Below are 21,273 nucleotides of genomic sequence, written 5' to 3' on the forward strand. Positions count from 1 at the left end.
AAATAATAAATGATCAATACAGATATTTTCTTGGGTATTTTAATGCTATATGAATTAAATGTATACTTAAGAGACCCCCCCCCCCCCGCATTAGGAATCAATACCTCAACTATTTAGAAACTAGAGATGTGGCAAAGTAAGCAGTGCTAGTAAATAAAAGGAAGGCTGAAGTATTTAAAATCTATGTATATTTCTTCTAAATGTCTGTTTATCTACCAGACTCACGCCATACATTATATTTTTTTTAAAAAAAATTAGAGTCAGAAACTTGTTTGGAGACCACATGTCAGAATGACAAAATACTAAAGCTATTTTGCACCTAGGTAATTAGCACATTTTCCAAAAATATTCAACTAATTATTTGAAAATAAACCAAACAGTATTTTAATCTTTTCAACTTCTACTTGCCTAAAGCCCAAAATGAATTCATAGTCGTTCCTTTCCACCATGGCAAGTCCTGCTCTTAATAGTAATATGACTCTTAGTCCAGTAGAAAAAAGTTACTAAAAGCCAGTCTAAATTAAAGTTGTTAACAAGAGCCAATTCAGAATGTTAGTAAGTAGCCTCAGGGTCATGTGAGTTATATGGAGACCTTTCAGTTTGTTTAGGTTACACGAACATGGCAAATAGCAGCAGTACTCACCTTTCAGTGTGGCCTTCTTTAATACCTTCATGGCATAAAGCTGTCTAGCATCAGAGCCTGAGATTTTTTTAACTAAGAAAACCTATATTTAAACGACAGAAAATAAACATTTCAAAGAATTACAAACCATATTCCTTTATTACAGCAAGACCCCATTTATATATTTACACACATATATACACATATAGATTCTATTATATTATAGATGTATTTTGTCCAAAATATTGAAGTTTCAAACAGTAGTTATAGATTGATATTTCAATGTAAGTGGATAGTTTTTTCTTTTCATTTTGTTGTTTGCCAGCTCCTAAGGAGCATGTAATATACAGGATAAGACAAAAAACTCAATTATAAATATAGCAGCTAGAGATTAACTCCATACATTTAAAATATACCACAGGAAATGTTGGCTCTGCTTTATCAAAACAAAATTCTTCTAAGTCCCTCAATTTTTCTGGGTACTAGGGTTGTAACTTAAGGTCTCATTCAAACTAGGCAAACACTCTCCTACCGAGCTATAGCCCCAGGCTCACATCACAATTTCTTGCTTCTTTAGTTTTTTTTTTTTAAATCATATTCACCTTCTCCATTACCTTCTTGTCATTGTCCTCTTCATGTTTTTTTATGGTGAGCCAATGAGTTCTATTAGGGTTGCCCATGGGAGCACACACGACTTACCAGTGGCTATACTACTCAAAATATTTGCCCCCCTTCCTGAGCAAACATTAACTATGAATCCTCAGGGAGGGGTGAACCCTTTTGAGTTGCCCGTATCAAAATTCTTACACTGGGGCATTTTATGTCAAACCTCTGTTGACACAATTATTCAGAGATGAAAAGTCTTTTCTGTGTATGAAAAGTATACACACATCTATATCACTTCTAGAGAGAGAGAGTAATTTAAAACACTGCTAATGAAGAATATTAGTCAAATATTAAATAAAATACTACCTTTTACCTTTTAACCAGCAAATCATCATATACATCACAATATGAAGAACAAGACCTAGGATCATTATTTAGCATCTTCAATTTCTGTACATTTAAAGATATTTTGAAAAGAGTGTGGGGTTTAGGCAAAATACATAAGATGTACTTTAAACAACTCATTGTTATGCTATAATACGGTTGATACAAACACTATCAACACATCATACTCATTTTGACTATTACATTCTTGACCTTTCCCACTCTACATTAAAGAGACCTGCAAAATAGACCTGAAATTTAGTATGTGTGTGTTTGTGTGTACATGTAATATATGACAGATAAAAATGTTGAGTGTCATTTTCTATCATTCTCTACCTAATTCCTTTGAGACAGAAGACAGCAAGCCCTAGTGACTTTCCTGTCTCTGCCCTTCATAGTGCTGTGGTCTCAGATGCACAGGGCCATATTGGGTTTTTTACATTGGTGCTTTGGATTTGAACTGAGGGCCTCAATGCCTATGCAGTATGTGCTATTATTTACTGAGTCATCTCTCCAGCTTCTGAACTTGAATTTTAACCTATTTCCTCTACCTATTCTTTCAAAATCAAGCAGTGCTCCTTTTTATGTTTTGTTTTGCTTTTTTAGATTGGGTCTTACTCTGTATAACCCTGGCTGGTGTAGAACTCAGAATAATTTACCAGCCTCAGCTTCCCAACTGCTGAGAATTCTAGATGGGAGCCACCACCATGCCTGACTGAAAGCAGTGTTCTTGAGCTGTTATGTGTGGGAAGAAGAGAAGTAATTACAATCACGATTTAAGCTGGGAGTGGTGGCGCACGCCTTTAGTCCCAGTGCTTGGGAGGCAGAGGCAGGTGGATTTCTGAGTTCGAGGCCAGCCTGGTCTACAGAGTGAGTTCCAGGACAGCCAGGACTACACAGAGAAACCCTGTCTCAAAAAACGAGAAAAAAAATAGAAACAAAACAAAACCAATCAAGATTTAAGTTTGGGGTCAGCTTTCAATGATCTGATTTACACTCTGTAATTAACACAAAAATCTCAAAATAGTTTATGTAATTGATTCTCAGGCAAGGTAAAATTTTATTGTTTTGCAAAATAGCACAAGGCAATGAGCGATGAAAAGCACCACATCTGACATCGGACTCCCAGAGGCAGGATGTGCTCTCTTGTACTGTGTTCTCTCTGACAGCACTAAGCCCCCCTAACAACTCTTTTAGTCAATTATGGGGAGACAATTTAGGAGGAGAAAAGCATTTTTTTCTTTAAATAAGGGTGGTTCTAAGATAGACTGCTGCTCAAATGTTAAAGGCAATCAGATATTAGTAATAACTATGAATAAAATATATTCTAATTTGGTAAACTTAATTAGATGATTGCCCTTTCAATGTCTTTATTCCATTCTAAAAGGGAAATTCATACAGCTTTTAAACTTGTTGAAGTTCTTTGAAGCACCTTCTTAATGACTTTTATCACTTCTGAACTTCCACAGGGTCTTCAGAAACATCTGCAGTCTGGGGAAGTAGGCCTACTAAACAATGCCAGTTTATAGCTGCCCAAATCAGGGCTTAGAGAAGTCAAACCATTTGCCTGGTGTCACAGTGGAACGAGAGATCCAGGTCAGATACCCAGTTCTGGGTTCCTGTTCAAGGAATTCTTTAACTGTTTCCTTAAGCAGTGAGCTGCCAAGCTCAGTGAGAGCAGCAGGAGTCCTCACTTGCCCACGCAGCTATTATAGGCTCTGACAGGTCATCCTGTTTCCTTGGTTTACACTGGCCTTTAAGGATGAGTAAGAAAGAAGACACCCTATTTTAACATTTGCTATTTATAGTGAGGCATTTAAAGTACTTTTACAGAAATAAAGGGATAAGCATTCAAATTCCTTGGAACTTAAATATTGTGTTCCCTGAAACCTAATGTATAAAAATAAACTCATCTATTTGGGTTTGTTGAGTAGTATGGCAATACGGTTAATGCCAGATATTATGTGTTTAGTGTTATATTGTTTAATTCTCACCATAATTCTTTGAGGTCAGCACTATGACTCATTTATGTTTTTCAGAATTAGATGTTAGACATCGTGCTACTCATGGAACATCTAGGCTAGTAGGAGAGATACCCAATAAGCAATTTTGCAAATGAGTAAGCACAATTGCCGTCAGTGTAAAAAAGTAGAGGTCTATAATGTTCACGGAGTGTATCACAAGAAAGAATGACAGGTAGGGTGGCAGGAAGGGCTTCTCGAAGATCACAGGCTCAAGAGCCAACCAGGTGAAGAAAGCTTAGGCCCAAACTAAAGGCGATCAGGGTGAGAAGACAGATGAAAAGTATAAAAACTGGTGTTTTAGAGGTGGCTAGGGTTCAGACTGAGGAGCTCCTCTGTAATTTTAAGAATTTATCTTTATCATAAAAACAAAGGAAGGCAGCTGAGAAGTTAAAGAGGGAACAATATTAGTTTATGCTAGTTCTCATGTACATAATTGAGGTTAAGATTTTTTTTGGAAGATATTCTTATAATACTCTATGACTAGACCAGGGAAAGGAAGAGGCAGCATATTCTAGAGAGGTGGCAATGGAGAATAGGATCGTACGATTCCAAAATTCTTTACTAAATCAACAGGATCTGGTGACAGACTGTATTGGCTGGCATGATGTATGACATGGTAGGAATTGGGGAGTGGAGAAGGAAAGGGAGGAAGGAGCAGACTTGAAAGATGTTAAGAATGTCTCTGGTTTCTGACTTGTTTAACTGTATGCCATTCATAGTGACAGAGAAAAACTGAAATAGGATTAGTTTGGGGGTGGAAAAGATTATGAGTTTGTTCTGAGACATGCCAAGCATAAACTAAAATGGCTTTGAGACATAAGTGAGGGTAAGGAGTAGCTATGGAAAGAGTTCAGAGCTTGGAGAAAAAATTTACATTGGAAATATAAATCTGTGATGTCAGCAGCATGTGAGTTACAATTAATACAGGAGAAAACTGATTAGCGAGTAGTACAAAGAGCTGGCTGTTTAGAATCCAGCATCAATGAACGTCCATATTTAACGACATGCTAGAACAGGAAACAGGGCTTCAAGAGATTAAGTAACAGTGATAAGTAGAAGAAAAAATGAGTTCAGTCTGGCTGACCTAGGTTTTAAACTTATAACCATTATAGTCTCCTGGCTACTGAGTCTATATTTAGATTAATCTATATAGCTCTCTGTTTACAAGTGGTTAAACACTCATAACAAATTATCAATGTTAACAAAGAGCTACTAAACAGCTACAATAAAATATGCAAGAGATCTGCTAATGCCATTTTGATGCTTACAGATCATGACATCTTTCAACATTTTGTCTGTCTGTCTATCTATCTATCTATCTATCTATCTATCTATCTATCTATCTATCTATCTATCTTTTTCTAGACAGGGTTTCTCTGTGTAGCCCTAGCTTTTTAGAGTTTTTTTTTTTTTTAGGTTTTCCAACATTTTTTAAGACAGAGGTGTTAAGGTGTGCCCTTCCCCGGCCTTGAGCAGGCCAGAAAGACCTTGTGACCTAGATGGCGTCATCCACCCTGGCCACAATTCCTACTTAGAAGAATAGACTGCCTGATGACCTTGACATAATCCGCAACATAATCTGACTGAAACAAAGGATGGGTTAGGTGGAGCTTTCCCTATATATACAAGAACTGAAAGAGCTGAATATTAAACTTTGAGCCTTGATCAGAGAACTTCCTCTTGGCTCCATGTTTCTCTCTCCTCTCAGTCTTTTTCATTTCCAGCCCTCCTTTCAGGTGAACCCAGTTTGTCTGTGGCCGCTGGGTGGCTACAGTAAGGAAGGACTGCACTGTCAAAGTTGTGTGCAATCTCAGAATATCTTTTCCCCCCACTGAAACTGTCTAGAAAAATCAAATGGTAGCATCTTGGGAAGTGGAGGCAGGAGCACCGTTGGGAATTCAAGGCTAGCTAGTGTGGACTAGAGAGAGACTGTCTTAGAAAAATCATTGCAACAATAAAAACAAAAAGAGGAGACTGTATAAAGGGAATAGCTTGTGATTTTTAATTATTTAAAAACTAAGAGAGCTGGGAATGCAGTTTAGCAATAATGTGCTTGCTCATCATGCCCCGAAGCCCTAAGCTCAACCTCCAATTACAGCAAAACAAAACCCAAACCAGCCTGTCCATACACCTATTCCAGCAGGGTGACAAGAAAGGACAACCTTAAAGATAAAAGGAGTCTGAATATCACCAGTTTACTAAGGTTTCTAATGCAGTTCTGAGTAATTCTATTCATCTTTTCATACTTAGTAAAAATATATAAAAAATGTTGCTGGTAAAAAGACTGGTGGCATTTCATAAAATATTTGTTTTTTCTCCCTTCCTTCCTTCCTTCCTTCCTTCCTTCCTTCCTTCCTCCCTCCCTCCCTCCCTCCCTCCCTCCCTCCCTTCCTTCCTTTTCTTGTTTTTGGTTTTTCGAGACAGGGTTTCTCTGTGTAGCCCTGGCTATCCTGGAACTCACTCTGTAGACCAGGCTGGCCTTGAACTCAGAAATCCGCCTGCCTCTGCCTCCCTCTGCCTCCCAAGTGCTGGGATTAAAGGCGTGTGCCACCACAGCCCGGCAAATATTTGTTTTCTAATGTGATAAAATATCCACAAATTCTAGAAATCTTCTCTTTTTTGAGAAAAGTTCTCATTCTAGTCTAAGTTGGCCTTGGATTCACTATATAACCTAGGCTGGCTTCAAACACATGCCAATCATCCTGTTTCATCCTCCTAGTTGCTAGGATTACAAACCCAAGACATTAACTTCTTTTAAATCTGACACAATGAAAGCAGTACTAAGAGGAAAACTCATAGCTCTAAGTGCCTCCAAAAGAAACTGGAGAGAGCATACACTAGCAGCTTGATAGTACACCAAACAAAAAGAAGCAAATACACCCAAGAGGAGTAGATGGCAGGAAATAACCCTTGTAACTTTTTAATCTAAATCTTCTGAGCTATCTCTTTCTTTAGGACACACACACACACACACACACACACACACACACACACACACACACACTTGTTATTTATAATTTTTTTTTAATTTTTCATTTATATTTATCTACATCTAAAGCTGTCAACATCTCCATAGAGGACAGAAGAGGGAGTCTGAGCACTTGAAGCTAGCTGGAGTTACAGGTAATTATGAGCTGCCCAATGAGTGTGCTGGGAACCCAAACCTGGTCTTCTGAAGGAACAGCAAACATTCTTAATGACTGAATCATCTCTCCAGCCCCATCTTATATATTTTAATGGATACATAACTACTTATAGGGCATAACTAACGTAGCAATTTGATAAATCTATGCAATGTATAATGATCATATCTGAGTCATGGTACATGCCTATAATCCCTAGGACTTGGGAGGCTGAAGCAGGAAGATTGTATGTTCAAGACCTGCCTAGGCTACATAGTAAGATCTTATGCTCTCAAACTGTTAACTTTTTGTGCTGAGAAGCTCCAAACTTCTCTTCTAATAAAAAATATAAAAAAAAATATATATGTAATGAATTGTTGTTAGCTATAGTCATACTGCTGTGTGATAGAACATTAGATCCCATTTCTTCTATGTATGTAATGTTGGTACCCATTATCTAGTCTCCTTATATTTCTAGCCTTGTGTGATTTAGTGTTCTACTTTCTATTTTTATGGAATTTCTATAAACTTTGTTTATAGCACACAACTATGACTTACCTTTCCAAATGATCCCTGCCCTAATACTTTTAAAAGCTCAAACTGGGAAGGATCTGCCTTTTCATGTCCTTCCTTCACATGATGTGTGATTGCAATCTCTTTGATACTGCCTTCTTCCTGTTAAGGTAAATACAGACAACACACTGTTAGCCAGAATGACTCTCATTAGGAACCAAATAATCTTAACTTAATATAGCATATCCGATTCTCTCGAATTAATACACAAAATTATTCTTTGCTGACTTATCAAATAAATAGAAAATATACAAGTAATTATACTTTCAAGTTAAATGTTAGAGAATATTAGGCCATATCAGCTTTTATATGATATTAGCACTAATTATTTGCAAGTCTTCATTCTTTCTATTGGAGATAATTAGGATAGTTTTGAACAAAAGTGTGTGAGAACATTCTGAGAATACCAGATTAGAGTACCATACTGTGTCTGGCGTATGACTGTATCAGGTGGAACAAATGCCATATATTAAAGACACGTTTGTTGGGGAGAAGGACTAAAAACTGTTCTGGGGTAAACATAGTTCTATCCTTCAGACAGCTGTCTAAGAAAGCATACTAAAGAGAAGTGGGAAAGGTAGAGTGAAGTTTTAGGTTTGAAATACCTGTTATTTCCTGTTCTCAAAGGGGAGAAAGGGCTATTAACTATGGTCCGAAAAAGGTTTAACATCTGGATATATGGATTAAACATGGGGGTGGAGATGACTGTTTAAAAAAAAAAAACTGAAAACTCTTTGGGCCTAGGTAGGAAGGATATTTTGAGATAGTATCTTATGTAGATCAGGCTGGCCTCCTATTTGTAGGCAATCCCTTTGCCTTAGGTGTTCCAGTGCTGGAATTACAGGAAGGCAATACCACATTCAGTTTTTTTTTTTAAAAAAGATTTATTTATTTAATGTATATGAGTACACTGTATCTGTCAGACACACCAGAAGAGGGCATCAGATCTCATTACAGATGGTTGTGAGCCACCATGTGGTTGCTGGGAATTGAACTCAGGATCTCTGGCAGAGCAGTCAGTGCTCCCAACCTCTGAGCCATCTCTCCAGTCCACCACATTCAGTTTTAAAAAGGATCTCCAAAGCCCAATGTGGATACTAGAAAATATATAACATGTACATTGAATTTCAATTGCCTATTTGTATAAGATGAACAAATGAATCAAGACAATACTGTGTGTTATAGACAAAAACAGCAACAAAAATTAAGAAAACCAGAAGAACAAGTCTGTTAAATAAATATTGTCATTTCTATTCTATTGACTATAAATACACCTTCTTCTAGATGTATAAGTACTAGCAGAATCTAAAAGCGTTACACAAATTCTTTTGTTTTTGGAGCTAGGGTCCCAATATGTAATCCAGTCTAGACTCAAAATCATGATCCTACTGATCCTCAGGCCCCAGAGCACTAAGATTAGAGGCATGTGCCACTATACCTGGCCTCATTATTTTTAGGATTATAATATTTTAATTCAAACATTTCCATCAGCATTTTCTCATATACCCTTAAAAGGCTGGCAATAAGCTCAGTGGGAAAACACTTGCTTAACATGAGGAAGGCCCCAAGTTCAAGCCCAGTACCATAAAAATCAATCAACCAATAAACTACCAATCAAGAATAATACTGATAATATAAGTAGAGTTTTATTAAAAAAATAACAAAACAACAAACCCACTACATGAAGATACCCTAATGTAGTTTCTGGAAATGTTCAGCAAAAAGAAAAAGAAGCTCCAGGGATAGGCTATAAAGGAATAGACCCTTTTCCATTTTCCTTTCTAAGGCAGAGGCAGTTGATAGGCTGGCCTACTACTTGGCAGCTTACTCATTTTGGACTGTCTTACAATCCTAGCAACAATAACATTTTCCCCAATATTTTCTTGTATTTTGTAATCTCCCAGCATTATTCCCTTTAATTCTCATGACAATGCTCTATGTCAAGTACTTGAGCTGAACCAAGCATTAACTGATTCTTAGGTGTTACCCTCTTTCTGAGCAGTTACAGTCAGAAAAGTAGAAAGAGAATGACCAAAGTAAAAGAAAAAAAAACTTTTCAAAGAAAAACGAGTATGTAGGAGTGATAAATAGATCTAGATGAAAATGCGGAAAATATTTTTATCTTGGATCAAACGGGCATTAGGTGTTTTTTCACCTTATATATTACATTTACGTTTCATGACAAACTTGATTGTTTTCAATTAAAGCTTTTGAGGGCTGATGATAATACAGAGTAAATTCCCAGATTAGGCAAAAGCATTTCAGGATTCATATGCCCCCACCCCCTGACTCCATTAATCATGAGAAATTTAGCCTATCTTTTAAAGGCAAAATGCTTTGAATACGCTGGAGCCTAGTTTAAAGAGATTAAATGAGAGTCAAACAGCACAGCCAGCTGGGATGTTGTAGACTCAGGACTCAAATTCTAGTTTTCTAACTTCCAAATAAGGCCCATACTCTGACACTACCCTAAGGCTGGTGGATGTTCTTGGATGTTTTGTACCCAAGAATAATAAGAATAAGGAACCTACAGACTTATGCCCCTAGGCTTTGTGGTCTTTGCTTTTGAAAAAGAGTACTATCAGTTTAAGCTTGCTTTGAACTTGCCTCAGCCTCCTAAACTCTCCATTTATACGCATGAGACATTATGCTTGGCTTTAACTAGTCATCTATTTCTTGCTTCACTTACTCAATAGCACATCCCTAACAACAAAATGATAATCATCGTACCAGTATTTGTATGCTTAGCAATTCATAAATTGGACATACAAAAAAGAAGTTCTCTTTCTTCTCTATACCCAAAGTGTCATCACATTGCATTTTTAAAGACTAATAATGGAGTGTAAAACTTGACTCATGGAGCCAAGTTCACTGGTTAGATTCTAGGATGTAGTCAGTTAATTTCTATAAATTCTATAGAATCATTTATGTCTTTAAGTCATGGCCATAAAGAACTATATTCTGTAATAGTCTACACTTTTATAATTTCTTTTTCTTGGGTAAGCAAGATGTGATTTAATTCTATTACAATATTTTTGCATCTTTAGGTATTTGTCCACAACAAATACCTACTACAATGCCTTTCACAAGGATGCAACCAAAAAAAAAAAAAAAAAAAAAAAAAAAAAAAAGGAGGAACAGCTCCCAATAAGTATTTAGCAAACTGCAGCAAGCAAACAGGATCTAGGGTAACAGTTATAGTGTAGGCTACAATCAGGGAATGGATCTCAGAATAGACAGCAGTTACTATTCTCATCTTTGATGGTTACCCTTCCTTTCCTCTCAGGTCAATTAAGTCACTAAAAATGCAGATCAATCTTCAGTTAATATATACTGAAATACCAACTACATATCAAGCACAGTTCTTGGAAGACCTTTCAGCATTACTTCTTCCATTGCAAATAGTATCATGCAGAAGTAACCTTTTACTCTTTCATGTAGAAAAATGAAATGAGTATGGTTATGCATAATACCTCGCCTTGCCTGTGTCTAGTTCATCTTTTTCGATACATTTTCTGAAAAGCATTCAGCTCCAGCTATATGACCAGATTGCTCAAACACCTCTCCAAGTTCCCCCAAATTCATGCACTGCTTCACCTTAACATTTGAGGTCCTTTACAATATGACTTCAATCTATTTCTTTATTATACAATAGTCTTTTGTGAGCCTGAAATACTTAATTTTCTATTTTAAAGATTTTTATATGTATGTGTGTGAACCTCTGCATGTGAATGAGCAAAAGAATGTAGGTGCTCCTGGAGTTTCCTCCATCTGGAGTTACAAGCAGTTGAGAGGCACCTGATGTGGGTACTGAGAATCAAAGTCAATCCTCACCAAGAATAGCAAGTGCTCTTAACTCCTGAGCCAATTTCTTTAGACCCAGATCTATTTCTTTATTCCCTAAATTTTCAATTTCTAAATCAAAGTAATACATGCACATGGAGAACAAATCAGATAATGGCAGAACAGCTTAGAGTAAAAAGCAACTTGCTTTTCACTCTTACCTAGGTTTTCATATTTCTTTATATATGAGTCTGAATCCTTTGTAGCCCTGTCTGGCCTGTAACTCACTATATAGATTAGGCTGGTCCAAACTCGAGATCTGCCTGCCTCTGCATTTTTAGTCAGGGTATTAAAGGCATGTGCCCTCCATGCATTGCTTAACACAGATTTTAAAAGCAATTAGTTTTGCATTTCCTTTGATAATTTATTAAGCTTAAGACATCTAATGTCTTAAAAATAAGATAAAAGCTCCCTTACATCTCTTCCTTCTTAACCTTACATCTCTTCCTTCTTAAACACCTTCATTTCTACTGTTTGATAATTATTACTTTTACATAAATCCTTTTATTTTCCTGCTTTTGAATATAATCTTAACTCCTCACTCTGTGAAAGTCAATAGTGCACATACATTTCTTTCTGTGACTTTCCCCCACCTATTGGTAGCTATGTTTTTACACTGTTGAGCCCATTAAGAAAACTTAGTGCTCTGCAGCAGGTATGCTGAGCTTTACAGAGGCTGAGGCATGAGGAGAACTTCAAAGTCATCCTGAGCCAAGGTGTGTGTGTGTGTGTGTGTGTGTGTGTGTATGTGTGTGTGTGTAGAGGAACACACTTGTATATTTGTATGCTGAGAGGAATACGAATGTTCTGTTTTCCGTTTTGCAATTTAACAAGCACTGGCCCTAACCAAGTTAAATCCCTATATGACAGCACTGGCATTGAGAATGCATACTAGGTAGTATAATAGATTTTCCTTCATTATGAGTCCCTAATAATGATTCCAAAGCCAATCCAAGGGAACTTCTTCACTGGCTGAATGTACTATTTTGTGTTTTTTATGTCTCCCTCTTTTAAGATTATCCCCTATAATCTCCTATGAGAGATTATATGAAAGAAAACATTTTTCAGATTCCGAAGACAAGATCTTGTTATGTAACCCAGGTTGGTCTTAAAGTCACAAGTGCTTACAAGTGTATAGATAGGCCCCGCTTAAGGACAATTTTCTGGACTGAATAAAGCTTGTCTTTATGTTGTCTTTGTATTTGTAAAGTTTGGCTTAGTGTCAAATTTCAGGCTGAAAATAATTTTGTCTTAGAAATTTGATGTCATTTGCCCACTGCCTTCTAGCAACTGTGTTGCTTACAATATGGGTAACGTCAGCCTAGTCAAACTTTGCAGATGACCTTTAAAACTCACTTTCTACATGTAATATATTTTGGTTATATTTCCTTTCCCTCAACTCTTTCAGCTCCTCTTCACCTCCCTACTCACCCAACTTCATTTTGTCTCTTGCTCCAAAAAAAAAAAAATTGCAAAACTAAAAATGAAAAACAAACAACCAAAAACCACCAACAAGACAAAAACCAGCAAAATGAAACAAAAAGTACACATTTAAAAAGCATGGAGTTTATTTTGTGTTAGCTAACTATTCCTAGGCATTGGACCTGCCTGGTGACACTCCACTGGAGAAAACTGATTTTCCACTCCTAGCAGGTATCGATTTATGCAAAGATTCTTGGTTAGGGGTGGGACTTTGGTGGGTCTACTTCTCTGTGCTGGTTTTATAAAAATTATTTTATGTGTGTAAGTGTTTTCTTTGCATGTATGTCTGTACCATGGGTACCTGGTACCCATGGAGCCAGAAGAGGATGTGTAATCCCATGGAATAAATGTCTAGACGCTGATGTGTGGGTGCTGGGAATCAAACTTGAGTCCTCTGGAAGAGCAGTCAGTACTCGCAATTACAGAGCCATCTCTCCAGCCTTAGATGGCCTTTAAAAATGTATTTAACATTTATTTGTGGTGTGTGTGTTACAACATGCAGAACAGAGGACAACTTCTACCATGTGGGTCTCTGAGACAGAACTCAGGAAGCCAGTACTGGTAGCCTTTATACACCTTACCTACTGAGACATCTTGCTGGCCTTTATTATTTATTTACCATTTTCGGAGATAGGGTCTCACTATATAAATTTGACTAGCCTGGAACTCAATAAAAAGGCCATTCTGGCTTCAAGCTTACAGAAAACCACTTCTCTCTGCCTCTTGAGTGTCCAACCCCTTTTAAATTTTTTAAAAAAGATTTTCCTTTGTCCTTATTTTTTGAAACTCTACACTAAGTAGTCAGTATCCTATTTTTCTCAGAATACTAGGTACTTAGATAACATTTATCATCCATGAATTCTTTATCTCTGTGGAGAATTCTAATATTTAATAATTTTCTTCCAATCATTTTTCAGGGTCTCTATTTTTGCAACTTCCCTTTGGGAAGGGTTTGGAATTATATATTTTACACTCTTATGTCTCTGCTTTTCTTGACTATCTTCCCACTTTTATATTGAAAAAAAAATTAAGACAAGGTTTAGTCTGGATAGCCTTGGCTAGCCTTGAAATCATAGAGATTATGTGGCTCTGACTTCTGAGTGCTGGGATTAAAGACATATGGTACCTCTGCCCAGCTTGACTTTTTTTCTTGAGAAAAATTCTCATTCTGAAGTCTAGGCGAGTCTTGCTCTTGAACCAATCCTCCTACATGAGCCTACCAGTGCTGGGATTACAGGTGTACACCATCACAGCTAGTCTTATTTGGTAAGTCTACCCTAGTGTGTGATGTTTTAAGTGATACATTAAGTACTTTTGTCACTACAAAAAATCCTTATGTTGTGCACCTAAATTCTAATGCTATTTTTGCTATTTTCCAAATTCTGTCTATTTGTAAGCAAAGATTTTATGATAGCCAAATGAGCTAGCAACGAATCCACATCACAATTCTCTATCATTCTTTTAAACCTCCCTGACTTTTGTCACCCATAGCTTAGGGGCACTGAACACCTTGTACTAGTATTAAAGGCCGTTAGGATCATTCTCAGTCTTTAAAGCTCATCCTTAAAATGGGAAAAAGGTTAATATTTCCTTTTCAAGCCAGGTGTGGTGGTCAAACTTTTAATCTCAGCACTGGGATGCAGAGGCAGGCTTATCTACAAAGCAAGTTCCAGGACTCCAGAGCTACAGAAGGAAACTCTGTTTCAAAAAAAAATCATTTTTAAGCCAGGAGAGGAAAACTTAACCTTGACCCTAAAATGTAAAAAGAATTAAGAAAGAGTACTTAAAGTTAATGCCATCTTCTTGAGTACTTAAAAACCTAATATTGTACCATGCTAGCACTAAATACAAACTGGGTAATATGAACTGATTTTAAAAAATGATTCAATGTTTGGCATTATGCCCTACCTTGTATACATAATTTCCGTTTTCCTCCCCTCCCTTGAGTCAGGAAATGTATTCTTGAGGCATTTGTATTTTCCAAATTGTTTTGAATGCCAGAAAACATTTTTAAAGCTCAAAGAAAAGTATTTAAATGCTCCTTGGTAGAAGAACATATAAAGTGTTTAACTATGGACTTATTTCTTGGTGCAACATAAAAAGACCTTACAAAAGAAATATATACAGCTTATCCCTTAAAGGTACTGTAGAACAATCACTTCCTACAGAGATTCCTATATCGCTATATTTATTTGAAAGGGATTCTTTAACTTTTGTTTTTAATGTGATCTAGACAATGAGGCTGGTTACCCAAGCCATGCTAAGAAACAACAATTTATTTTATTATAGAAAGCATTTGATTAGATTTAATTTATTGCATGTGCTAATGAAATAAATAAGTTCACTATTTTTACTTAACAAAATACTTTAAGAGAATATCATGAGCCAAGTCTTCCATGTTTAAAAGAGCATTGCTAGTTCTCCAGACCATCTTTTTTTAACACTGGGCTTCCCCCACCCCCCGGCTGTCCCCTGCAACTTGGGAATCTCAACCACCAAGATACTTAAATGTAGAGCTGCTTGAAGCTCTCAAGTTTTTATAGGAACCAGTTTCAACAAAAGCCTGACTAACTGTTTGACTACCTAAAACAATACTCTCTTATATAACAAAATACTACTCACAGAATAATAATCTAAGATTAGTTAAGTTTGCAATTCTGTTCGTAACTAGTTTAATTCTGAGAGGTAGTTTGTTTTATTATATAAAATTATAAATTATCACTAACAGGGTAAAATTTCTCTAGCACAAATAATTCAATATAAAAATAACGAAAATGAAGAGCTGTAATGTCTAATACAACCAACTAACTTTAGTAAATAGAAATTTATTTCTTTAAAAGTTCAAACAAAACTTATTCTGAACTTTTAAAAGTTCCTTAAAAGAATCTAGAAAATGGAATGAGTAGCATAATTATAGTTCATTTTGAATAAAACATTTTATTTTTTAAAAAGAAGTTGAACAAAGCTTACCTGTATAGGGCGAACACGGAAAGACAAAAATTTAAACATGGCTACGAAATCATGCTGATGATAAAGAATTCTTGACGGTAAAACTTAAGCCCCTGCAAAGTTTTCTCCTACCAGCTGTTCCGGCAATTAGAAAATTTCCTGTCAGGCGGGTCCTGAAAATGCTAGAAAAGAGGCTGGACAGTTTTCCTGTGGTAAAAGAAAGGAGGAACCTGCCTACAGAGGCTTTTCGTGTAGCTGATAGGTAGGGAGGCTAGAACAGGAAACTGCCACAGATTTGCTGATAACCAAATCCTGTTGAAGTTGTTTTTTTTTTTCCTCCAGATTCCCAGCAGTCCTAACAACTTTTACAACCAGTAAAATGAACGCCATTTTAGAATCCCGAGAAACAGCAGTATTTCTTAACTTTGAGTCTTAAAAGCAAGTGAAACTAGTCACTGCTATTAAAATAAAAGCTGCTGATGCAAATGCGGGGATTTACCCTTTGTAATATTTATACCCATATACAAGATATGGCCTCAAGATGACTTCAAAAGCTATATATAGACATGCCATGGGTGTTCCCTGTCAGTAAGGAAGAGTTTCATAACTATGGTTAGAAAAAAAGGCTACACACAAAAAAGAAAAACCCAAACTTTAAATTGAAGAATGAATTCTTTCCATCTTGACTGTAAACTGAATTTAAATAAATTTACATGGATTGTAATCATCTAATAGCAAACAAGTTATAGACTTCGTGGCTCTAGTAACTAAAATTCAATTCCCAGTTGATAAAAATCTCAATTAAAAGTTCATCCTCTGGGTTTATTAGAGAGCAAAAATGAAGTTCTAATAAACTAAGCTGAAAAGGAAGGTGGAGCCTGGCTTTCATATACGCTCTTCCTCACTTCACTTTACTGGTATTTTACTGCACTTAAAATAACCAAAGGATCAGCAGATATAAGAGCTGTGAGCTAATGTAGATCTAATCTATGTGGCTCTAAGAAAAAGCTCAAGTACTAATCTACATAGCTTATAAGATTAATAAAAGTAATGGAAATTTCAAACCCCAAAAGACTCTGAAAACATCCAGAATGTGAGCTTTAGGGTATAGCTCAGTGATCATTTTGTGTAGCATGTGTGAAAGCCAGGCTTCAATCCTCAATACAGGGAAAGTGGAAGGGAAGTGGGAGGAGAAAGAACAAAAAGAATAAACTAACTTTCTAGTTGAGTTGAAGAAACTGTGGCAGAGGTAGGCACATCTCTTGGTGACAGAGCTATCTATAGTTGGGGCTCAGCTGAGCATTTATTGATTGAACATACATTATAGTGTCCATTATGTGATAAGTAAAAAGCCAGAGCGCTTCTTGCTACATCAAATTTTCATGGTAAGGACTTCACGTAAATGGAGAATAGTTTTTAAAACTGCTACACCACCAAATATATTAGAAATCAACTAAAATAAATGTCTCCACTACATCTTTGAATTATACCCAGATGACTGCACACTTGTCTCAAGTTAAAAATGGATGACTCTGTTTTTCAGTAAAGAAAGCACTTAGAAGCTTTTCATAAGAGCAGAATTCTCCTGGATCTCAAAATGAATCATTTAAGTCTTCTTAAAGAAGCTCCAACAGGACAGCAAAGTTAGGAAGTCCGCCTAATGCAAAATTGCAGTCTGAACGTGAGGTGCCTCATCAAACTACACTAAAGCAAATACCATATTTAATCATGACCAGTTATGGAAAGAGTTCAGAATAGTCCTCTACATTATTCAAGAGATACTTTTCTCAAACAGGCAAACAAAGAATCACTCTTTTTCATTTGAAACAAAGTCTCATATATCTCAGGCTGGCCTTCAACTTCCTATGTAGCCCAGACTGGCCTAGATCTTCTGATCCTACTTCATCCACACCCACCCCCATGTGCTGGGGGGTGAAGGTCGGTGACATGGCATTTTCATAGCCATGTGCAAGGTCTATGGTTCAATCCCTAGAACCAAGAGAAAAATAAACCCATTGGATTGTGGAGATTTTGTTTTCTGTTCTGTACATACACATTACACATTTGGACCACACTACATGTACCCAGTACAAGGCCATGTTTTCAGTAAAAGGCCAGACAACAAACATTTTCAGCTTTGTAGAACAGATGGCTTCTATCCTGCCAACACAATGGAGAATGAATAGGTGAGGCTGTGTTTCAATTAAACTTCGTTTACAAAAAGAGGTAACAGACCCATAGGTACAGTTTGCTGATTCTGTTTCTATTATTAGAAAACTTAAATGCATGACTAATGGATGCTAAAAATTCTACAATACACATCTACTGTGGGGCACTTGATTTTCTGTATCTTTCTAATATCCCCACCTTTCATACACATTCACACTTATCTGGAACTCAGTTCTCAAGATACTGTTTTCCTGCTTCCATTTTTCCCTATGCAGTCCTTTATCTTTACAGCAGGCAGAATAAAGCTTAAGCACAAATCATAGCCAGGTGCAGTGGTACAAGATTCCAATACATGGGGAGAGGAGGCTGGAGGATCTAGAGTCCAAGGCCAGTTTGGATTATACAATGAGAGATACCATATCTCAAAAAAGAAATATGGAACACACAAATAAAAACTGTTTATTTATCCATAGCTTCATACTATATCCTAGCTACATACAAACAAACAACAAACAACTCAGAAACACAAACCAAACAGAAGTTAAAACAGGTTACAGTCCTACCCAAAATTCTTCACTGGCTTTCAATCATATAACAAAATTAAATTTCTCCTTCAATGGAGATTAAAGTCAGCTATATCAAATGCTACTTTGATCTTGACTTTGGGAATATAGTCACTAAAGTCCTCAGACATACACATTTAGTTTTAAACCTCTTTGATATAGTTTTTTAAATGTTCAATTTTATAAAAAGTCTTTATTTTCTATTAATATAATAAACACAGTGTTTCTTTGATTTACTAATTTGATGACTTATATGAATAGATTTTTAACACTGATCTGTACTTGTATTTTGGAAAAAATTGTCTTAATGTAATTCTGAACATAGTATCTGATATGCAGGAGATCTGATATTTGACCTCTGTGAAAGGGCTGTTCAACCCCCAAAGGAGTTGCGACCACAGGTTGAAGACCACTGAACTAGTGGACGATTTAGGTTAAAAAAAAAATAAGGAAGTTGCTAAACTCTCTGACAAAACTCTGAAGGAAGAAAGCTCAGAAGAGGGTCCAAGGAAAAACCAAGAACACAGTCAAACCCAATTATCAACTATCTTCACGATCTTATAGCAGATGAATCCTTTTGGAAAACAAAACAATTTCTGTGACTAAGGATGCTACTCAGTTGGTGGAGTGCTTGTTTAGCACACATGAAGCCCTGTGGTTAATCATCAGCCATGCATAAACTAGTTATTGGAGCACACATCTGTAACTGCAGTACTTATGGAGGTGGAGGCAGGAGGGTCCGATGTTCAAGGAAATTTAAGGCCAGCCTGGGATACATGAAACTCTGTGTTAAAACACACACACACACACACACACACACACACACACACACACACCAAAACAAACAAACAAAAAACACAACCAAATTTGTATGCTAATATTTGAGACAGGGTTTCTCTGTATAGCCAGGCTGTTCTGGAACTCACTGTGTAGGCCAGGCTGGCCTCGAACTCAGAAATCCGCCTGCCTCTGCCTCCCAAGTGCTGGGATTAAAGGTGTGCGCCACCACTGCCCAGCAATTAATTTCTTTAGGATACATTTTTGTAGAGTAATCCAAGTTTTTTTAGACACTGAAGGATTTGGTAGTTAAAGATTTTCCTCAAAGTATAAGAGTTTTAGTGCACATCTATCAATAACTGCTACTATAAGGTGCTACAGGTCTAAGGTGTTAAATGAAAGACAGAATACAAGTCCTACAAAAAGACAGTTGACTTGAACTAAATGGTAGTGACTCTTGGAGTGTTAAGAGTGTGTGCTTTGCAGGCTTTGTCTCAATGGAAAGAAAGCAAAATATGTTATGTTCTGCTTGTCCTTCCCATGGGCCAGATGAGTGAGGAGGCAGCATCAGTGTCCCAGGTCCTTATCACCCCTCTTTGAGTACATAGCTTTTTCTGTATACTTTTAAGGTCCAAGTAACGCCTGTAGGAAATAGCTTAAAGTATTCATTTAAAGGGGCCATAGTTTTTTAGTCAACCATTCATACTTAAGTATCACTAAGTTAAGTCACTCACTTTCCATTCAACCAAAAGGAGTGGATTTTGTGATGAATACACTAGAGCAGAAAGGTCACTCGCTATATGTGGAGCAGAGACTGAAAGAGGGGCTTGTAGAGACTGCCCCACCTGCGGATCCATCCCATGTGCAGTCACCAAACCCAAAGGAAGTTGTGGATGCTAGGAAGTGCATGCTGACAGGAACCTAATAGAGCTGTCTCCTGAGAGGCTCTGCCAGAGCTTGACATATTCAGAGGCGGATGCTCACAGCTAAGCATTGAACTGATCATGGGGTTCCCAATGGAGGAGTTAGAGAGAAGACTGAAGGAGCTGAAGGGGCTTGTGGCCCCATGGGGAGAGCAATAATACCAACCAACCAGAGCTCCCAGGGTCTAAACAGCTAGCCTGAGAACACACATGGAGGGACCCATGGCTCCAGCTGTATATGCAGTGGAGGATAGCCTTGTTGGGCATCAGTGGGAGGAGGTCCTTGGAGGCTGGATGCTCCAGTGTGGGGGAATTCGAGGGCAGGGATGTGGGAGTGGATAGGTGGAGGCACATCCTCATAGAAGCAGAAGGGGGATGGGATAGGTGGTTTCTGGGGGGGGGGCAGGAATGGGGATATCATCTGCAATGTAAATAAATAAAAAATGCAACAAAAAAGAAAGGTCACTTTAAATCAGAGGAGGCAGTATACCAGAGGCAAACCATATCAGTGGCAAGCTGGGATAAAAGGAAAAGGAGTCTGGCTGTGTTTTAAGCTCTGGTGAAAAGGTGTTTTAAGGAGTGTAGAAAAGGGACTCTAGGAAGGTAGAAAGGATCTCTGAAAGCATGTCAAAACCAGCAAAAGGAAGACTGGAAGCTTCAAAGGTTTGCTCAGTGCGCACACATCCTATTTAATGCTACCATGCTGTGCTAACCATAATCCTAGTTATCTCACAAGTATTTTCCCTAAGTGGCATTTGTTTAGATCAATTAGAGTATTTGCCCTCAAGTTTTGAGTGCTGAACTACACTCCTCAGTCAATGAGTTAGGATGACAGACAATAATCGATGGAATTAGTTAATAACAGTTATTGTACCACACCAGGTATTTTCTTGCCAGTGAGCACTGTTTTGAGTAGCTCCCTGCCTATTGTCTACTCTGTTCAAGATTCTTTCTGTAGTTTATTTTGTGCTTTAAGCATGACTGTTAATGGTATGCTGAACTGACGGTTATGAGGTTATGAGTGTTATTTGGGATGGTCCAATTCAAGTTTTAAGGCAGCTTGAGGGAGCCTAAATAAACAACGATCCTTGACAAAGATCATGTTTAGCATTGCAGCCTCCTTTTTTTGTTTTTGTTTTGTTTTTCGAGACAAGGTTTCTCTGTGTAGCCCTGGCTGTCCTAGAACTTACTCTGTAGACCAGGCTGGCCTTGAACTCAGAAATCTGCCTGCCTCTG

At 37.2% G+C, this 21,273-nt stretch overlaps 1 protein-coding gene across 7 annotated transcripts in view; it reads right to left on the bottom strand.

Annotated features, from left to right (window-relative positions):
- The window catches only part of Rps6ka3 (ribosomal protein S6 kinase A3), a 110,740-nt gene that overhangs the window by 48,786 nt on the left and 40,681 nt on the right, over window positions 1–21,273 (bottom strand). For 6 of the 7 annotated variants that reach the window (XM_034484976.2, XM_034484973.3, XM_076918375.1 and 3 more), the window contains 2 exons: window positions 7,317–7,433; window positions 644–725 (listed from right to left, as the gene is read on the bottom strand). In XM_034484976.2, the coding sequence (XP_034340867.1) occupies window positions 644–725; window positions 7,317–7,433 (199 nt within the window). Of the gene's footprint in view, window positions 1–643; window positions 726–7,316; window positions 7,434–15,626; window positions 15,784–21,273 lie in introns of those variants that run through there. The other variant, XM_076918376.1, reaches the window with a different exon arrangement.

Source organism: Arvicanthis niloticus, chromosome X (genome assembly GCF_011762505.2).
Source record: "Arvicanthis niloticus isolate mArvNil1 chromosome X, mArvNil1.pat.X, whole genome shotgun sequence".
NCBI classification, from domain to species: domain Eukaryota; kingdom Metazoa; phylum Chordata; class Mammalia; order Rodentia; family Muridae; genus Arvicanthis; species Arvicanthis niloticus.